Raw genomic sequence first — 19,248 nt, 5'->3', positions numbered from 1 at the left:
TTAATTGTGGATGAGGGGGCTGACCTGGCTTGCATTACAGAGATCTGGGCGGGAGAGGGTAGGGATGTAGCCCTCTCTCAGCTGTGCCCGCCTGGATATCTGGTTCAGCACCAGTCATGTCTGGAGGGGAGGGGAGGGGAGGGGGGGTTGCTTTAATTCACCGAGCTTCTATTTCTCTCACGGGGCTTCCTGTTCCCTCGAGACCAGGTCTAGAGTGCTTATACCTGGTGCTGGGCGATCGAGACAGATTGGGTATTCTGCTGGTGTACCATGTACCCTTCTGCCCATCAGACTCCCTGCCTGAGCTGACGGAGATAGTCTCAGATCTGGTGTTGAAGTCCCCCAGGATGTTGGTCCTGGGGGACTTTAATCTCCATGCTGAGACTGTTCTGAACGGGTCAGCTCAGAACTTCATGGCCTCCATGACGGCCATGGGGCTGTCTCAACATGTCATGGGCCCAACCCATGAATGTGGTCACACGCTGGACCTGGTTTTCTCAGTGGGGCAGGAAGAGGGTGATTTGAGGGTGAGGAATTTGCGTCTGACTCCCTTGTTATGGTCAGATCACTTCCTCATGAGGTTTGAGCTTGGAGCTGGCCTTTCCCTCTGTAAGGGTGCGGACCCTATTGTGATGGTCCACCCTCGGAGCCGGATGGATCCAAATGGATTCCTGAGGGCTCTGGGGGATTTTCTGGTTGATAAAGTTGGCATTCCTGTTGATGCTCTGGTTGAACTGTGGAATGGGAAAATGGCCAGAGCAATTGACACGATCGCCCCTAAGTGTCCTCTCCTGCCAAGCAGAGCCCGTCCATCTCCATGGTATACATCTGAATTACAGGCGATGAAGCGGGTTGGGAGACGACTAGAGTGTAGGTGGAGGAAATTATGGGCTGAATCTGACTGAACACACTTATGTGCTCATTATCGAGCCTACGCTGTGGCAGTGAGGGCGGCGAAGAAGAAATTCTTCTCCCTTTCCATTGCCTCCTCACAGTGCCGTCCAGCGGAGTTTTTTCGAGTGGTACATGGGCTAATATACCCCGGCCCTAAGAAAGATCCTGTACCACCATCAATGGCCCGCTGTGACGACTTTGTCCAGCACTTTAAGGAGAAAATCGCTTAGATTTGTCACGAGCTCACATTCGTCACAATTGATTCAGATCCCTTAGGGGAGACAGCAATGACTCCGTCTGGTCAGGTATTAATGGATGAATTTCAGTTAATGCGGCCCAATGGACAAGTACGTCCTACCACCTGCTTACTCGACCCTTGCCCTTCGTGGCTGCCGACCAAAGCCAAACACGGGATTGGTTCCTGGATCCTGGAGGTTATTAACGCCTCTCTGAGGGACGGCCAGGTGCTCGCTCCTTTAAAGGAGGCAGTAATCAGGCCTTTCCTAAAGAAGGCGTCCCTGGATCCAGAGATGGCAGCCAATTATAGATCATGGCCAACATCCCGTTTTTGGGCAAGGTGTTGGAACGGGTGGTGGTGGGACAACTCCAGGTACTCTTGGATGAAACTGATTATCTGGACCCATTTCAGTCTGGCTTCAGACCCGGGTACGGTACTGAATCTGCCTTGGTCACCCTGTACAATGACCTGTGCAGGGGAGTGCATCCCTGTTGGTTCTCCTGGACCTCTTAGCGGCTTTCGATACATCAACCATGGTATCCTCCTGGATAGGCTGGCAGATTGGGAGTAGGAGGCACTGCTTGGCAGTGGTTCTGCTCCTACCTTGACGGCCGATTCCAGAAGGTGGTCCTGGGGGACTTTGGCTCTGCGCCATGGCAACTTTGCCATGGAGTACTACAGGGTTCCATTTTGTCCCCCTTGCTATTTAATATCTACATGAAACTGCTGGGAGAGGTCATCAGGAGCTTTGGGCTGCGGAGTCATCAGTATGCTGATGACACCCAGCTCTACCTCTCTTTTTCAACTAACTCAGGTGAGGCAGTGGCTGTACTGAACTGGTGCTTGGCCAAGGTAATGGGTTGGATGAGGGTCAATAAACTGAAACTCAATCCAGATAAGATGCAGGTTCTGTTGGTGGGTGATTTGAGCTCCTGGGTAGGTGACTTGGGCCTTGCCCTGGACGGGGTTGCATTCCCTCTAAAGGACAGGGTCCGCAGCTTGGGAGTGCTCCTTGACTCGGAGCTGTCCTTGGAAGTGCTTTCCTTCAGCTTTGGCTAATCCATCAGCTGCGTCCCTACCTGGAGGAAGATTGCCTAGTAACACACGCTTTGGTTACTACCCGGTTGGATTTCTGTAACGCGCTTTACGTGGGGCTGCCCTTGAAGACAGTCCGGATACTTCAGATGGTGCAAAACAGAGCTGCCAGGATGCTGTCGGGGACTGGGCATTATTCTCATATAACCCCAGTCCTCTATCAGCTCCATTGGCTTCCCATCGAAGTCTGGGCTCAAGTCAAGGTGCTGGTTATTACCTATAAAGCCCTAAACGGCTTGGGACCAGGATACCTAAAGGAACGCCTTTTTCCCTATTTGCCCTCCTGCCCCCTGAGATCGGCAACAGAAGCCCTCCTCCGGGAACCCTCTGTGAAAGATGTTAGGAGACAGAGTACCTGGAGGAGGGCCTTCTCTGTGGTGGCGCCCTGACTATGGAATGCACTCCCCAGAGAGATCCGCCTTGCACTGTCATTATATGTTTTTCAGCGCCAGATTAAGACCTTTTATTTAATCAATATTTTAATAAGTTTTAATATCAAATGTTACTATTGTATTTTATTAATTGCAGCCAGAGTGGGTCATCAATTTGTTTATGCTGTTAGCCAGCCAGAGATGTTATTAATTGGATGGCATACAAATTTAATAAATAAATAAATAAATAAATAAATAAATAAATAAATAAATAAATAAATAAATGGAGGGTGCAGAGAGAGAAAAGCAAGGCTTGTGGCAAATGGTCTCTGTAGCAGCTGTGTTTCGTCTTGAGGTTGCATACAAGCAGCTGAGACAGAGGAGGCAAGCAATGACTAAGCATGCATAGGGTTGGCATTTGTAAGCAGTTGGCTCTGTTTGTAAAACTTGGTGATTAAACTTTTAGAAGCAGAGCACAGTAAGTGTGAAACTGATATTTTTATAAGTTTCAGTAAATTGTTTTATCTTGTTCAAATGTGTACAGGGTTAGGGTTAATATGAGTGGTTAACCTATTAAACTGGATATGGTTCACCTCACAATACTTCTATAATTATCTATGTATGATGCATTTCTAATAGCATAACCAAACCAATAATGTTTTGAAATAACTGTAAAATTAATCTGAAAAGTTGTTATTCTACAAATGAAATCTTCATCTGGTTGTAAATATTAAGATTATACCCGCAAGAATGAGTCATGATTTAAACCTGTTCTTACTAACTAGTGATATAAATTGTGACTTAAATCGATTAGCTGAAATCAAATCCACCTTGTTCATGAGCATTTCCTCCATTTTCTGTCTTGGACTTCATCCTGTAAAGATTCTCAAAACATCTCAAGTTTATTGAAAAATTGCAGTTGTTGAGGTGATTTTTGGTAGCTGAATGAATGAAGGAACTTTCTGAAACCCACTGCATGGAAGTTTTGTTGCTGTGGTCTTTGTCCTCCAGTGCCTCATTTCACTAAAGCAGGGGTCCTCAAACTTTTTAAACAGGGGGCCAGTTCACTGTCCCTCAGACTGTTGGGGGGCCAACAGGGGGGGTGCAGACTGGCGCGATCACGGCCATCTCCCCACTGAGTAGGTCTGTGCTGGCTAGAGCTGTTGGACTCGCTCAAAGATCGTTTTCTCAGAGCGAGTCCAAAAGCTCAGAGGTGGGCCAGATAAATCAGCGTGGCGGGCCGGACGCAGCCCGCAGGACATAGTTTGAGGGCCCCTGCACTAGAGGGTACAGTTACCTCATGCATGAGGGTGAACAAGCTCTTGTAAAGTCAAGGCTGTGTCTTCCATTATGGCAATGTAGCCAACTTAGTCCAGTCAGTGACTTCGCAGGTCTTTTCATCAGTAGCCCAACTAGAGTTTATTGAAGAAAATATGCATACAAGCCTTTGTGTTCCCTCAGATAATATGGATGTGATGGGCGGGGGTAGGGAAATGGGAGAAGGAAGGACAAATACGAGCTGTGAAAGCTATGCTTTTCCTTGCAAGCTGAGCAGAGTCTGGAAGCACCTAGTGGTTGCCAAGAGGCAGGCTTGCTCATTCATAAAATGGCACAAAACACTAATTTCCCAGAAGGCAAATTGCTGAGACTAAAAGAAAAATAACTTGCTCAAGAACCCACTTACACGACAGAAGTGGAGTCTGAGCTCTGAAATACAAGCCTCCTCTTTCCAATTCAAATAAATATAGGGTTGGAGGGTAGCAATTCTCTTTGCAACATACTAGTCTCCCATTAAAAACAAACAAAAAAGAATTAGATAAACTAAATCTTAAGAAATAAAATAAGAATCTGGGTGGGAGGGAGCCTGGAAGACACTAAGAAATGTGTCCCTGGGCAAGACATTGGATTGTACAGAAGTTAAAATAGCGATCCCCAGCCCTTTCCTTTTAAAAAGGCTCTTTTGTCATGATAGTCACATAAAACTTCTATGTATATGGAACCAGGATGCTTCAGATTACCAGATGAGAGCAAAAATCAAGGAACAACCATTGCCTCCATTGTCATGTTTGGAAAGCCTCAGAAATGAAAATGATAGGCTAGCTGAGTCTTAGCCTCATTCTGCATGGTAGTACTTAGGTTGTAGTACAGACTGATTATTAGATTATCTAATATGGTGAGCAGTTCACTGACCCAGCTTGGCTACCTGGTCACTTAGGAAATTGGGAAATTCAGCACAAGAGCCCTTTTACATTCACGCTTCCCTAGATCAGGTTACACAGATACACATTCCAGAGATTTGTGAAATAGCCAGCAGTGTTTAAACTCTACACTGCTGTTGGCTTTTTCCCACCAACAATTCCTCAGCTTTGTTCTGGAAAAACAATCTTGCCTTAGCTTAGTTCCCACACTCCATGATGTAAATAAGCCATAAACATTGTTGATAATTAGGCATTTGGGTTTGGTCTTGATTAGTAAGACTGGATGGTTTTGATTCAGGTGTACAGAGGGTCCTATTGTATTTCCCAACATTTAACCTTCATTCTTTCTCGTTGTTCTTTCAGAGTCCCTGGCTGTGGAGCACCAGGCAGTGCTGGATTGGATATCCCAATCAGGTAAAAAAAAAAAAAAAAAAGCAAGCTATGTGATTGCATGGAAATAAGTATCAGATGCTGAGAATGAAATTGCAGGAGCCCTTGAAAGAGCTGTAACTACCATTACGCTGTTGACCCTGGTGGTGAAACGGAAGGAAGGGCAAAGGAAGAAATGGGGATTCATTTTCACTTCCTCCACTCACTAGCATTGAGGAAACTGAGATGATGAGGGAAGCAAAGGGGAAAGTGTGTTTGAAGCTTCTCTGTTGCCTAGAGAGAGGCCCACTCCCCTTTTGAGGCAGATTTCCTAGGGCCCTGTTCTTGGGCCCAGCTCAGAAGAACTTTACCAACCCAAGGCGGCTTATATTCTCCTCCTTTCCTTTTTATCCTTACAACAACCCTGTGAGGGAGGTTAGGCTGAGAGTTAGTGACTGGTCCAAAGTCACCAAAGAGTTTTATGGCTGAGCAGGGACTAGAACCTTGATCTCCCAGGTCCTAGCTCAATGTTCTAGCTAGTACACCACATTTAAATCCATACTGACTTGTAGCATGCCTTTGTTTGTAGATGACAAAATTTGGGATATCCAAATAATTAATAAAATTCCACTGTCAGTGGCAAGGCAAATGCATCTCTTTAATTATGCAGTTGTTGCATAATTTAAAGGCACTTTAAATTATTCGCTATATAGAGGTGATGTCTATTTATTTTTAGAAATTTTCATACGGTTGCACAGTGTACCCACCCAGATCTCATAAATCTGACATCAGCACTCATATTTTAGTAATTCAAGTGAAAATAATGATCCCTATGAGAAGAGCACAGTATAAAAATCTAGGGGAAGTAAATACTTTCTTCAAGGAATGGCTGCCCTGCTTCATTTTCAAAGCAGCCCTGCATTTTTAGCAGCTCACTCTGGTCAAGATCTCTTGCATGTCGTTCTGAGACAGTCAGTTCTGACAAGCGAATATGATTTAATAGCATGGCAGAACAGCAGGATGTCAGAGCCAATCTGGATAGGACTATAGGATCTTGTGATTTTTCTTTAATATAGGACAGGGAGGATAATAAAGGGCATGCTGTTCTGCAAAATGACCAGGCCAGAGAGTTAGCAACACTTGTACTTTCAGCACAGTTCAGTGGGTAGTATTGGTTGCCTGACTTCCACCATGGAAGGGTCATCTGGAACCCCATGGGATATGGTGCACAGGGCTGCAGTGGGGATATCAGTGGGAGAGCGCAACCTCCACTCAAACAGCTGGTTTGGATTCAGACTAAAAATGCAGTGTAGGGCAAAACAGCATCAGCTAGTGCAAGCCTCCAGTGAAGGTTGGGGGATCCTCTGGAACTGCTTTCAGGGGGACATGGAGGGCTGCAGCTGATGATGGTAGAATAATCAGAAGCCCTTGTGCCATATGTCTTCCGGTAATGCATCAGACTGGAGCTGTTTCTATGTTGCTGTGGTGGTTTTAGTTTTTCTAGTTTCTAAAAATATTGATGCAACAAACTGGAGATTGAAAATGTGTGTTTCCTACAGATACACTTGTCAGAGAAGCAGTATTTGCCACATCCTCCTATCAAATGTGCACTTGGTGATGCATGCAAGTGTAATGTATAAAAGAACCTTTAGGGCAGACATCTCATTGAGTCCAGTGAAAAGTGCACCACATTAAAGTGTTCTCCTAGTTGAACGTGCATAAAATCTTCCTGTGTGTTCAATTAACTTTCAAGATGAGTTACGTTCTTATTGCAAAGAATAGTTTTCTGTCTTTAAATATTGAAAAAAGAATGCACAGTGAAATGTTTACCATGCAGAATTTTTCTCCCCCAGTAAAAAATACTTAATAATAGCAAGCCATCAGTCCACTTGAAAAATCTTCATTACAAGAATAGCAATCCTAACAAATAGCCCTCTGCCCTTTATGTAAGTACAAAGAGATAGTTTGCATGAGCCTGCAAAGAAGACTGAACTATATCTTTTTAGTCTTGTGAAATAAGAGGTAGCAGGGACCAAATAGAAGATAACCCATCCATTATTTCCCCCATGCACCAGACAAGTTAGCCCTCAGTGCACTACAAATAAAAGAATGTGCCACTCCTGCCAAGCAAATAGCTCCCGATTATTTAAGGCATATTTAGAATAGATAAATTGGTCCAGTGAAGCCAGACCTTGTGTACTCAGTTAGGGAACATTCTGCTGCATGGCTACATTTATTGTTTAGCCAGGACAGTGGGTTGGCTCCAGACTCCCATGGGCAGAGTATCACTCATGGGATACTCCCAGCAGCGGAAGAGGGGAGGCAGTTGTTGCCAGTCCCTTCTCCCCATTGCTGCCCCTTACAGTAGGAAGCTATACTGGAAGTTTAGTACAGTGTGAAATAGTGTGTGCAGGACAGAGAACAAATTAATTGATTTTTTTAATTAGGGGAGCCAAAAACAGAAAGTAGAATGATTGGAGATGGTCTCAACCCAGAGTACATGGTATTTGGTCACCATCTGATCTGGTCAGTACACTTATATTTGGCTCTATTCTGTATAAATGAAACTGGATACTTTACAAAGACTTCAGATTCTGAAGAGTAAACATCACAGGTAATAAGTCTCAAGCTAGCAGGTTCTGAGAGAGACATTTTAATGTGCGTAAGAGAGGTTTTAATTTTAAAACTGAAGCAAAATCACTACTATTCCATAAAAAGATTTGCCCTGCATCTAATTCATGACAATGTTGACAGTGCAAACAAGCGATAGTAACTATTGTTGCGTTAAGTACTGAAGAAGAGTTCAAAACTAGTGTCCAAATGCAGGAAAGGAACTTCAATTTATCTGAGAAGAAATATTTTATATATGGCCTAAGGTTTTGCCACTCTGGTAAGGATTTAATAGAGTGTCCAGAGTTACTTAACTTACCTGATTCTTTTCTCTCTTACTTTGATATTTTTCTTTTAGCCACTTACACCTGAGCTTCATTACTACTACATAGTTGAGCTGTCATTCTATTGGTCTCTCATGTTCTCTCAGTTCATTGACATCAAAAGAAAGGTAAGCACCATCCATATGTCTAAAAACATGAGTAGGCACCAGGCTAGGGCTGTAGCAGCCAACTTTGACGTGCACGTTCATGTTACACCTTATTTTGGCTGTGAAGTTCAGCACTGCTGGATTAATAACAGCAAATGTGCACAGCCATGCCTACATTTCCAGGCAATAAGATATATGCATCCTGCAAGATGGGCTGCCATGTTTGGATTAGCCTGAAATGGTTTTAGTAGTGTGATCTATGTTGCATTAACCATAACCTTGCTCAGACATAAAGCCTAAACAAATGCAATTTTGGGTATACCTTTGCTTCATGTTTCTTCCTTTTCACATAATGCATTGTTTTTCCTACTCATGCAAATGTTGCAACTGTGCATATCTCTGAACAAGGATTATGAAGCAAATGCACACACAAAAGCCTTGCTTTGGCATTATATTGGGTTAGAGCTCTAGTCACAAGTACCACAGGCTCAGGCTTGCCTACAGAGTCCACCGTGTGTTGTGGTAAAGAGGAGGAACCACCATGTGTACTGGCATGGTCTCCTGTGAAGCTTCCAGAAGGCACTGGAGTTTTCCGCAAATTTCATAACAGATTCTGTGTTTGTTTTTGTCTAGTTAACATTTGGAACACTTCACCCAATCCAAGTACAGTGGTACCTTGGCTCACAAACTTAATCCGTTCCAAGACTCTGGTCGTGACCCAAACTGGTTGTGAGTCAAGTCAAATTTCCCCATAAGGGTCAATGTAAATAAGGTTAATCCGTTCTGTAACCATTTTTTAAATCAAAAAAATGTGAAGCAAAGTGACAAAGAACAACAAAGATTGCGGCCATCTCCCCACCCCGCCAGCACGACCGAGATCACACCTGTCATCCCTGCACACACCCGTCATCCTGGCGCACTGGGGAGAGAGAGACGGGCGCGACCAGGGCATGCTGGGGGATGGAGAGATGGGCACGATCTCGGCCATCTCCCCATGCGGGGGGTGGGGAGATGGCCGCGATCATGCTGGTTGGGGTGGGGGGGGAGATGGCCGAGATTGTGCCCATCTTTCCTGCAGGAGCGCACCCGTGATCGCGCGCCTCTTCCCTGCACGAACACAACTGCAATGGTGGGGAGATGGCTGCGATCTTGGTTGTCACCCAATGTAGAGTTCGTGACCCATGTCAAAATTTTCATGAAATTTTTGTTCGTGACCCGATTTGGTCGTGAATCAAGGCGTTCATGAGCCGAGGTACCACTGTATTCAGTTGACTGGTCAAGACTCAACTGTAATGAATTTATTATTTATTTGTTATTAGATTTATATCCCACCTTTTTTCTTTTTTAAAGAACTCAAAGCTGCTTACATCATTCTCCTCCTCCTCCTTTCAGTCTTACCCTCACAATAACAATCTTGTGAGGCTGAGAGTCTGTGACTGACCCAAAGCCACCCAGTTGCCTCCATGGCTGAAAAGGGATTAGAACCCAGATCTGAGTCCCAGCCCCATGCTCTCAACATTTGAATTAACAGTATTGCTTAGTTAAGTGAATAAACAGTTTATTTAAAATGTTCAAAAATGTTCCTTCTCCAGAGAAAATCATCCAGGCAAAGTCCAAAATGATTAAGAGCCAGAAATTAGTATGTCCAAGCCAATCATTTAAGTCACTTCCCAAAACAATGCCATAATGATGGCCTTCATATTGTCCCAAGGCAGAATGCAAAGACAGCCACACATCTTAGGGAGACAGTGACAAATTTTCTTGTGGAACATAAGCATTTATACACAAAAGGGAGGAAGTATTCCTGGCATCCTGTAATATCAGAATGCTTTTGTGCAGCTAGTGTTCTATCATTCATTAGTTACCCTGCAGTTCTATGGAAACAAACATGGCCATTCCGCCACAGCAGCATCCCTGACAGCAGCTTTCAAGAACAGCCTCTCTAAGCCCTCAGTTGTAAACAGGAAGTAAGCTCCAGCCAAGTTTCTCGTACGGAAATTATCTGAAATTGTTGTAAATACATAATGAACTCTTTGGCTATGCCATCCAGAAGTATTCCAATGAGTACCTCTAAACTAGGGAGGTTTTTTCAACCCATCTACCATTTAGTCAGCTGAAGAAACTGAGAGAGTGAGCCTGGGTGGTAAAGAACCATTGGTGAAATAAGGACACCCTCCTGCCTTTAATGAGTGTGAACGGAGAGGCTTCCAGGAAAAATAAATATCTAATGGATAATTCCTGTGCCTTAGGGAGCCAAAGCTTAAATTGTGCCAACAAAACAGCTTCATCGGGGGCAATAGCTCTGCCAAGGCAGCCAATCCTCCATGCAAATGTGGCTTGAATTTTGTCCTGTGCCCTGTCCCCTCTAATCAGCTGGTAATTCAAGTAGTTCCTGGAGAAAACACAAATTATGCAGTAGCCCCACTTGCTCAAGGGAACTGAATCCCTGGAAATGTTTCACTGGATCTTCTTCCTCTGAAAAGTAATTTTATTTCACCTGCACAGTGACTAGGAGGTAGGGCCCAGGATGAGAGCAGTACAATGCAACTTGTTCCACAGGCTTATCAACTGACTAAGAAATTATATTTCTTCCTGATTTGTATAATGCTACTTGCTGCCTGTTGGAATTACCCACCCCAATTTGGGTGTACTGTTCATTGTAGTCTTCAATAGGTAATGTACTTTTTGCTCCCTTAAAGATTACTTAGGGAACTTCCCTCAGGTGTCTCACTGGGACAGGTTTAGCAGTATCTCTAAAATATCTGGTGACTGATCTCTTCCTCTCCAGAACTGCTCTATCCTTTAAGACACAATTTACAGCACAATTCTAGAGAGAAACTGAGATCAAAATTCTAGACTTTGAGAGGTATTCTACTTCCATTATATACAGGGAAATAAGGGCCTTAAGAGCAGAATGACTCAGTGCCTGCAAAAAACTGTCTACCTTATTACAGAACCATGAGCAAATCTCAGGCAAAACCAAATGTGAGAAGAAGAGATTGTTTTCCATTAAACTTAAACAAGACCAATCTCTGTTATGTAATGGGGGTCCTTGATGTGTGATGGTTGTTGTTGCATCAAGACTAGACTGATAGGATCTGTCTGTATACTGTATCCTGAAGTAAATTTGGACTGCGGATTGGATAGATTATTTGTATTTCCTCCCTTTTGGGTACCTTGCCTGCTTCACTAGCTTGTACTTCATCTCAGCATCCTGAGTATTATCTAACACTGTTAATGGTGATTTAAAACCAAATCCTTTTGCTTTCTTGTGAATACTTACTCTGTATATTGACAATTTACCAGCCCTTGCTCCCCAACATTTTAAATAGTATGTCTGATTTTTCCCAGATTGCTCCTTTTGGTGAGCCTATTACCATAATGCTGGCTATTCTTTAGAGCCCTGTCTGAGTGGGATTTTGTATCTGCAATGCCTTCCTTGGCTGCTTTGGGATCCAACAGGTCTGCCTGCTCAACAAGGGCACTCAGATGGTGGAGCCAGGGGGCCATCTATTGCAAACAAGAAATATCCTTGGATTTCCTGCAGAGGTTGAGTAGCCACTTTGGAGGTCAGAAAACAGTGTTCAGACAGCATCTCCAAATCATTGTAAAATAGGAGGCTTGCCAAATTAAAGGAGAGAGTGCTGCTCTCTGGCCCCAGATGGGGACCTGAAACAACAACCGGAGCATTCAAGTCCACTTTGATCCAAGTCCTCTGAAAGTAAACACTCATCAAGTCATTCACTCAAGGATTCATAGAAACATAGAAATAGAGTGAGTCAGAAGGAGTCTCCCGGGCCATCTAGTCTGACCCCCAGCTCCAACCAGCTCAGCTCACGACATGCCCACCATGTGCATGTCCAGCCTATCTTTGAACACCCTTACCGATGGGCCTCAACCACCTCCCGTAGAAGCCCATTCCATACCCTCGGGGTCCTAACTGTCAGGAAGTGCTTCCTGACATCTACATGGAACCTGGGTTCCCTGAGCTTTGCTCCGTTGGAGCACATCCTGCCTTCCTCTGCAGCAGAGAACAGGTCTCTATCCACCTCCATGTGACATCCCCTCACATACCTGTATGTCACCAACATATCCCCTCCAAGTCTCCTCTTCTCCAGGCTGAAGAGACCCAGTTCCCTCAGTCTCGCCTCATACCCCATCCCCTGCAAACCAGCCACCAACCTTGTGGCCCTGCGCTGCACTGACTCCAACCTGATTCTGCCGTATGATTGTTGATATCGTCTGGGGTTTTATGAAATGTCACGGGTTCTTCTTTTTAAAAAGGTAGGGCCTGCTGTGCAAATCTCTATGTGGCTGATATGGCAGAGTGAATTTATAAAATCATCAATACAGAGTTGTTCAGTTTCAGGTGCTAAATTATTCAGCCTTACCTTGCCCTGTTCCCAAGTTAAAAATCCTCTTGCAAGAAAAAAAAAGTTATAATCCGCCAGCCTCTTCCCCCTCACCAAATGCAGTCCCTGACAGCCACACCCTAAACACCAGCCTGGGAGAGAGGCAACAACTGGACATCAGGCTGATGAACAACTTGGTAAGCCAGCAGGAGCCTCAGTAAAACCTCACCATCTCTTGGACTTCATCAGTGATCATCCAGGACTGAGTGACAGTTATCAACCCCAAGCAAACATTTATTTATATCCAGGTGAACACTAATAGTTGCCAAATATGATTTCCAGCATTCACTTGTATAATTCTGAAGCAGCCCTGTTTTCAGGTATTTGCAACATTTCATCTGCTGGAGGGTGGAGGGTTAAGGTGGAGGGTCAGTCTGGGTGTTTCAATACCTGAGGAAGTTTCTGTCACAGCTGAATTCCTCCCCTCAGTAAGACTGCACCTAACTCTTCAGCAGTGTCAATGCACAGTGAGCAGCCTATCCTGATTGGCTTCCTGCGTCAGGGTCCTGGGTTTTCAACTGCAAATGTACTTCCTGGATTTATGTAAGCAGGGTGGGGAGGAAGGTCATATTATTCAGTTCTGCTTGGCTCATATCAGGATGCCTAATCTGTGGAAAGTTCAGTTGTCAGAGATGCACTTCTAAGCTTTCAGTTGTAATAGGCTCAACTGGAACTTTGCATTTCTCCATTTTCACAAATTCTTGTCAGCCAACTTCTGAAAGAAATCCTGCCTTTGAGAGCTAGTGGAGATGATTCCAGTCCACACTGTCAACTAGCTGAGAGGCCAGGAGATACTGAATCATGTCCAGCAATGGTATAATCCTTGAATAGGAATGATTCACCATGTAAAAATGAAGGGCCATGGAGATGTGCTCACTCTGTTGTTTACCCTAATAGCATATTCCTGACAAAAAAAATAGCTTGTGCTAGAACTGACTGCTGCTTTTCAAAAGCCTCTTTCTGTTATTGGTCGGGTATAAGTTCCACTAGATTATCTCTGCCTGACTGAAGATTAATGAGCAGTATCTGCGGTCCAACACATATTATCAGCTCAACATTCTGTGAAAATCACCTGACTGAGTAGATTATTTTTTTAAACAAGCTCACAATGGAGCATGAGAAGCAATTTCTCTTGCATCCCAGTGCATGCCCAAGAGCATACATATGTGTGTGGTTTGTTTTCTTTACATACATCCTTGGATTGTATCTATGACACACAGACACAGAGGGATAGAGGTGGTCTACTATTTCATTACTTTAACATTAGTCAAATGTATGTATGTATGTATTTTCCAAATGTTGATAGGATGACAGCTGCTGTCTTTTTAAGGAATGTTGTTATTTTGAGGTTAGTATTTAAAAGATTTCAGAAAATGGCTACCTCAGTTAAATGATTTATTAGCTTGTTTAACTGTTTAAGAGAGGTGTGGAGAAGTTTAATTCATGCATTCATGAGTATTCAACAAAGGCCTTGGCAGTATGGCATTTACTGAAGCTGCTAATTATCTTGTGGGGTGAGGGAGAGAGAATATATTCCTTTCCCAGCTTTCTGAAAAAGCAATCTGCTCACAGATCTAGCTGGCTCTGGAGATGATACCCAGATGAAAGTAGGAATAATACACTGACTCAGTTGGCCCTGGAGAAAAACTGTTTTGGCTGTGCTGATCCTAATAATGCACAGTGGTAGAAATGGTTAAGACAGTGACTATGACTATGAACAGAAAGGGCTTCTCCATACCTTGTGACATCTGACAGAAGAGATTGGGTACCTTCTTTCACATGAAATATACGAGGAAGCAGACTTAGAATGGCTCCATAGATTTTCACAGTATGGTTGTGAGCAGTTTCTTTTGGTGTACCCCACCAATTAAAAAGAAAAAAAGCACAAAATCCAAGCACATTTTCACTTGGTTGTTGCTGCACAGGGCTGATTCAGTTTACTAAGTGCTCTGATTACCTTATCCTCATTGTATCTGACAACACATAATGTTGCAGTGTAAAAGGCAACAACAAAATTCCCACATGCACATTTCTCCCATCACAGGAGGTTGCCTCCAAGTGTTTTGTAGAATATTGGGGAGTGAGCTAGAGCCAAAGAACTGTGATAGAAAGATAGCAGGTAGCCCCTTTGCATAAAACCTTGCAGAACAGTCCACACAGTACTAAATGTGTCCATTTTACATGTTGCTAAACTGGTGTAGAAGAGGCTTTGGTTCAAACCCTTTGTTCCTGGGATAGGTTAAAACCCAGGGCCATAACAAACTGACTGGTCAGGTTCACATGACCATGGGAGGGAAAGAAGCCATGGCATCTTCCTTTCCCTGTCCCCTTCTTGACAGTTGTGCACTGCACACTTCACCTACCCTCACATCACTGTGCATGGCTTCCCATGTCATCTGAACCTGATGAGGTGTGTGGTTGTTTCAAAACCATGGCTTGTTGTGGGGTGATTTTGAAGCTGCCCCTCATTATGCACTTCACAGGGATCAGACAACACAGGAAGCCCTGTGTTGTGAGGCTAAGCAGGCATAGCACCCAGTATGCAAGCAGGTCCTCTTTCCCCACCATGATCGTGAGGACCTGACCACAGAGCCAGACCATTGGTCCATGCATTCCCACATCATCGATACTGACCAGCGGCAGCTCTTCCAGTTCAGGCAGGTCTTTTTCCTGCCCTCCTGGATCTGCTGGGGATCTAATGTGAGAATTCTGCATGCAAACAGGGGCAGGTGCTCTGCCCCTGAGCCACAGCCCCTCCCAGAAGGCTGTGAGTTGAGCAAAGAAGGCCTGCGTGTGTGCGTGAGGGTGAGTAAGGGAGAGAGGCGACGCACTGCGCTAGAGCAAATGGCATTTGCTAGGCGGCCCTTCTGTAGGCACTGCAGCCCATGCTTTTTGGTCATTGTTCTGTGGTGTCAAGCCATGGGCTGTCATACTCCTAAAAAGTAGATCAAGGCTCACAAGCATTGTGCTAACAAACCCTGGAAATATGTAGAGACTGTGGTACAGAAAATAATAGCAGCAAAAGGATTGTGGGTTAGAAGCTGGAATTCACTGGGGAGGCTGGGCAGAGGTAAAATTCTGTTTGACTATAAAGTTTGGGGACTGAACACAGTCATACTTCATTAGAATGAATACTGTTACAACAGTAACTATGGCCATCATAGATGTAGGCATGCAGGTATGGAGTGAGTGTTCAAGAAGGAAGGGGATTTGCAGATGCTTTCGATTCATGTAAGGTGGCTCTACACCAACTTGTATCTCAGTTGGCTGTCATTCATTACCTTTCCCCTGCTGAGTCCTACATACCTGCACTAAAGTAAGAACAAATTCTTTACCTTTGCTTGCAAGAGTCATTAGCCTTGCAGGAGTCCATCTTACCAGCCACACAGACATAACAGCCTTCTGAAATGATTATTGCCCAATCCTTGTAGGAAATGAAAAGGCTCAGCAATGTCAGAACAAGAAGGCAGGAAATAGTCTCTCTCCTGCTGCCAGTTACCCCCTTGCCTTCAAACAAATATTTTATTTTTATTTAAAACATTTCTATGCCACCCCCATCGCAACAAAGCCTTGGGGCGGCTCACAAAGAATACATAAAAACATACATAAATAATAATAATATAACAATTAAAAAAACATTTAAAAACCCCCGGTGCATTCTCGGCTAAAAATTTTAAAATCCTAATCCTAAATATATCAGGTTTGTGTGTCCTACTTACATTAGCTTGCAAACAGGGGAGGAAACAAGCCATTCATTTGCAAGTGTTCCTCCTTTCAAGACCTCCCCATGGCCCTTGAGGTTTGTGGGTACTTGAAAGAAATCCTCACCGATACCTAGTCACTTTTTATTTTTGAGACAGAGGATGTTTACCCATTTCTAGGAAGATATACTTTCCTAGAGAGTTACAGAATAGCAAAGGTTGCATGCAGGAAGAAATAAATTGGCCCTTGTTTAATGACCACATTTGATGACATAGTGTACAGAATATGGGACTTAGGTTTTAATTAGTGCTCAGACATGGGCTTGCTAGAGGCCTGCACGTATGTATTTAAGAAGATTTAATATTAGTACTGCTTTAATATGGGGAGGCTGAGCACTAGATTTGTCTTGAACCAGTGTGAAAATGACGTTAAAGAAAGAAGACAGCTGAACTTGCTTTTCCATTCAGATTGACTGTCTTACAGCTTAATTTCTATTTGGTTGAAATCAAAAAACAAGAGTCAAGAGAAGGATCAAAGCACAGAGTATCATCGTGAAAGCTTTGGAGAGACCTTTTCCTTCTTTGCATTTTCCCTTTTCTTTTTGCAATATGTTCTTGTTGTATGGCGCAGTTTTACGAATGAGACCAGAGACTAGTTGGAATTTTCGAGAGGGGATTTATTTACCTGCAGGGACCACACTCGTTGGAGTGCGGTCTCGAGCAGAAGAATGCAGCTTTTTTATACTCTTTTACAACTATGCAGGTGCTTGAATAACAGCGAACAATAGGGGAACCCCACTGAGCTACATTTGCACATTTTTCATGCTGAAGCAAGCAAGCGAGGGTACAAGGGCGTGACATCTGCGGTTATGCTTGAGCGTAGCCTGCTTTGTTTTCATCCTTGCGTAGCATGCACATTCGTTGGGGGTTCTTGTTCTTACGCGCACAGGACACCCTGATCATGCTTTTTACCCGTGACGAGCCATGCCCTGGCTGCATGTTTCGATTATGAGGGGGGGGTTACAACAGTTCTTTCCCAATATGGGGAGAAAAGAATAAATGCTCGATTGATTTGATGGTGGTAGATTCAACTTCAGATGGATGCCCTTAAATGTAATGGAGGGGAGGACATTTCCTGTTCATTAAGCTACTTGAAATAGTAAATGGAAGTAACACAGGAATTAAGTTGCTGCAGGATTCTGGAGTGGCAGGTGGGGGAATGAGGCCCTTTGAATGGAAACAAGTGGAGCCCAATATCAGAGCAGAATGAAAACATTATTTTGTGTTAGATGTCACCTACACTCGTACCAAAATCCACTTCAGTAGATGAGTATTTAGATCTTACTGTATCTTTGTTTATGATTGTGTATTACTTTTGAGTGGGATCCCTTTGAAAGCATTGCATGCTAACAGTAGTGCTGTTTAGTGCTGCTTTTGCTGCTTTGGGTTGTGCAAGTGGCAAGAAAATTGCTATGGTATTAAACTACTTACTCTGATATTCTTTAAACTCGTCTGGACCCTACCTAAAGCAATCTCTTCATGTTTCCATGGGGAAAAGCTACATGAAGATACATTTATAAAATAGTAAAATGCTCATCAATACGATAGGCTGTGTTTTACATTCTTCTTGGTGATGGTGATAGAAGAACTAAGAAATGTGTGCTGTTTTACTTACTGTGTTGGTTTGTATGTGGGGGCAGGAGGCAGGAATTCAAGGTAAATCAACATAACTGCATGCAGGTTTCAACCTGTTTCTCTTGGTGTAATTAGGGAGACCTGGCCTCACAGGGCTTGAATGTGTACAGAAAAAAAGAACAGGGAAACAGGAACAGGAAATTAACTGTAGGGCATCAGGAGCCAGAAGGTACCTGTCTAAATTTCAGCCCATCTGTAGTAGGTAGAACGAGTTGGCCGGGACGGTGCTTCTCCAAGGGCCCTCAAGATGATGGAAGCCAGGGGCTTCTTCACTTGAGACCTGTTATTTCCTCCCATATGCAGAATTTTAATTACAGTTTTTAAAAACTTCTGACTCTACATGTTGAGAAATCCAAACTGAGTTTTGTTGGACTGCTTAACCCTTTTCCCCTTTTTCTTTCTCTATCTCAGGATTTTGGCATCATGTTTACACATCATATCATAACAATCATGTTGCTAACCATCTCCTATACAGTCAATTTCACACGCGTGGGGAGCCTGACTCTGTGTCTTCACGATGTAGTTGATGCTGTATTGGAGGTGAGAGAGTGCGACCTATAATAATAATTTGCCTGTCTAAAATGTCTCTTCCTAGCACAAAAATGAGTCTAAACAAATGAGCTACAGTTTATGAAAGCTTCAGTTCTACTGAAGTTTGTTTCACAAAGTGTTTGTGTAAATTTGTACTGGATAGATACCATGGACCATATTTTAAAACATAAACCCTCTAAGATTGCAATCCACCACATGATGCTTGGAAGTTGTTTCTGTTCATGTTTTCTAAAGATCAAACATAGCATGCCAAAATACCACAACAAGGTTTCTACGGTTAGAAAACTCCACAGTGGCTTGTGTTGTGCAAACCCACCCATAAAGAACATAGATATGGCCAAGTTGGCAACAGGAAGCTTGACTAAAAATGATGGAGGGAAGCATAGTGTCAGAAGACAAGGTTCTTCCTTTGAGCATTCAAAAGCCAGAGACTTAGAATGCATGTTTTACTGACCCAAAAGCACAAATCATCCAGCATGCACAGAGTGGTTTGTTGAACCTCATCTAGTAATCACCTCTAGAAACTATCCTTATGAACATGCCTGACTCCCATCCCTTCAGGAGAGCCTTCTGAAAGCAAGCACACCTCCTCTCCACATGTCAATCCTGTAATTGGACTGCCTCCAAATACATGGAGGTGTATCATGGGGTCAAGAGGCTTGGCTGCCTGGCCTTCACCTGAG

The 19,248-nt window shown here is 43.7% G+C and overlaps 1 protein-coding gene across 1 annotated transcript in view; it reads left to right on the top strand.

The window, feature by feature from the left end:
* The window catches only part of CERS6 (ceramide synthase 6), a 118,346-nt gene that overhangs the window by 82,836 nt on the left and 16,262 nt on the right, over positions 1-19,248 (top strand). The window contains exons 5-7 of the mRNA XM_044417921.1: positions 5,160-5,210; positions 8,134-8,226; positions 18,425-18,553. Coding sequence (XP_044273856.1) covers positions 5,160-5,210; positions 8,134-8,226; positions 18,425-18,553 — 273 coding nt within the window. The remainder of the gene's footprint in view (positions 1-5,159; positions 5,211-8,133; positions 8,227-18,424; positions 18,554-19,248) is intronic.

Source organism: Varanus komodoensis, unplaced genomic scaffold, assembly GCF_004798865.1.
Source record: "Varanus komodoensis strain SLA01 unplaced genomic scaffold, ASM479886v1 scaffold9, whole genome shotgun sequence".
Lineage (NCBI taxonomy): Eukaryota > Metazoa > Chordata > Lepidosauria > Squamata > Varanidae > Varanus > Varanus komodoensis.
The sequence above is the reverse complement of the archived record's forward strand: the minus strand, read 5'-3'. Positions and strand labels throughout refer to the sequence as shown.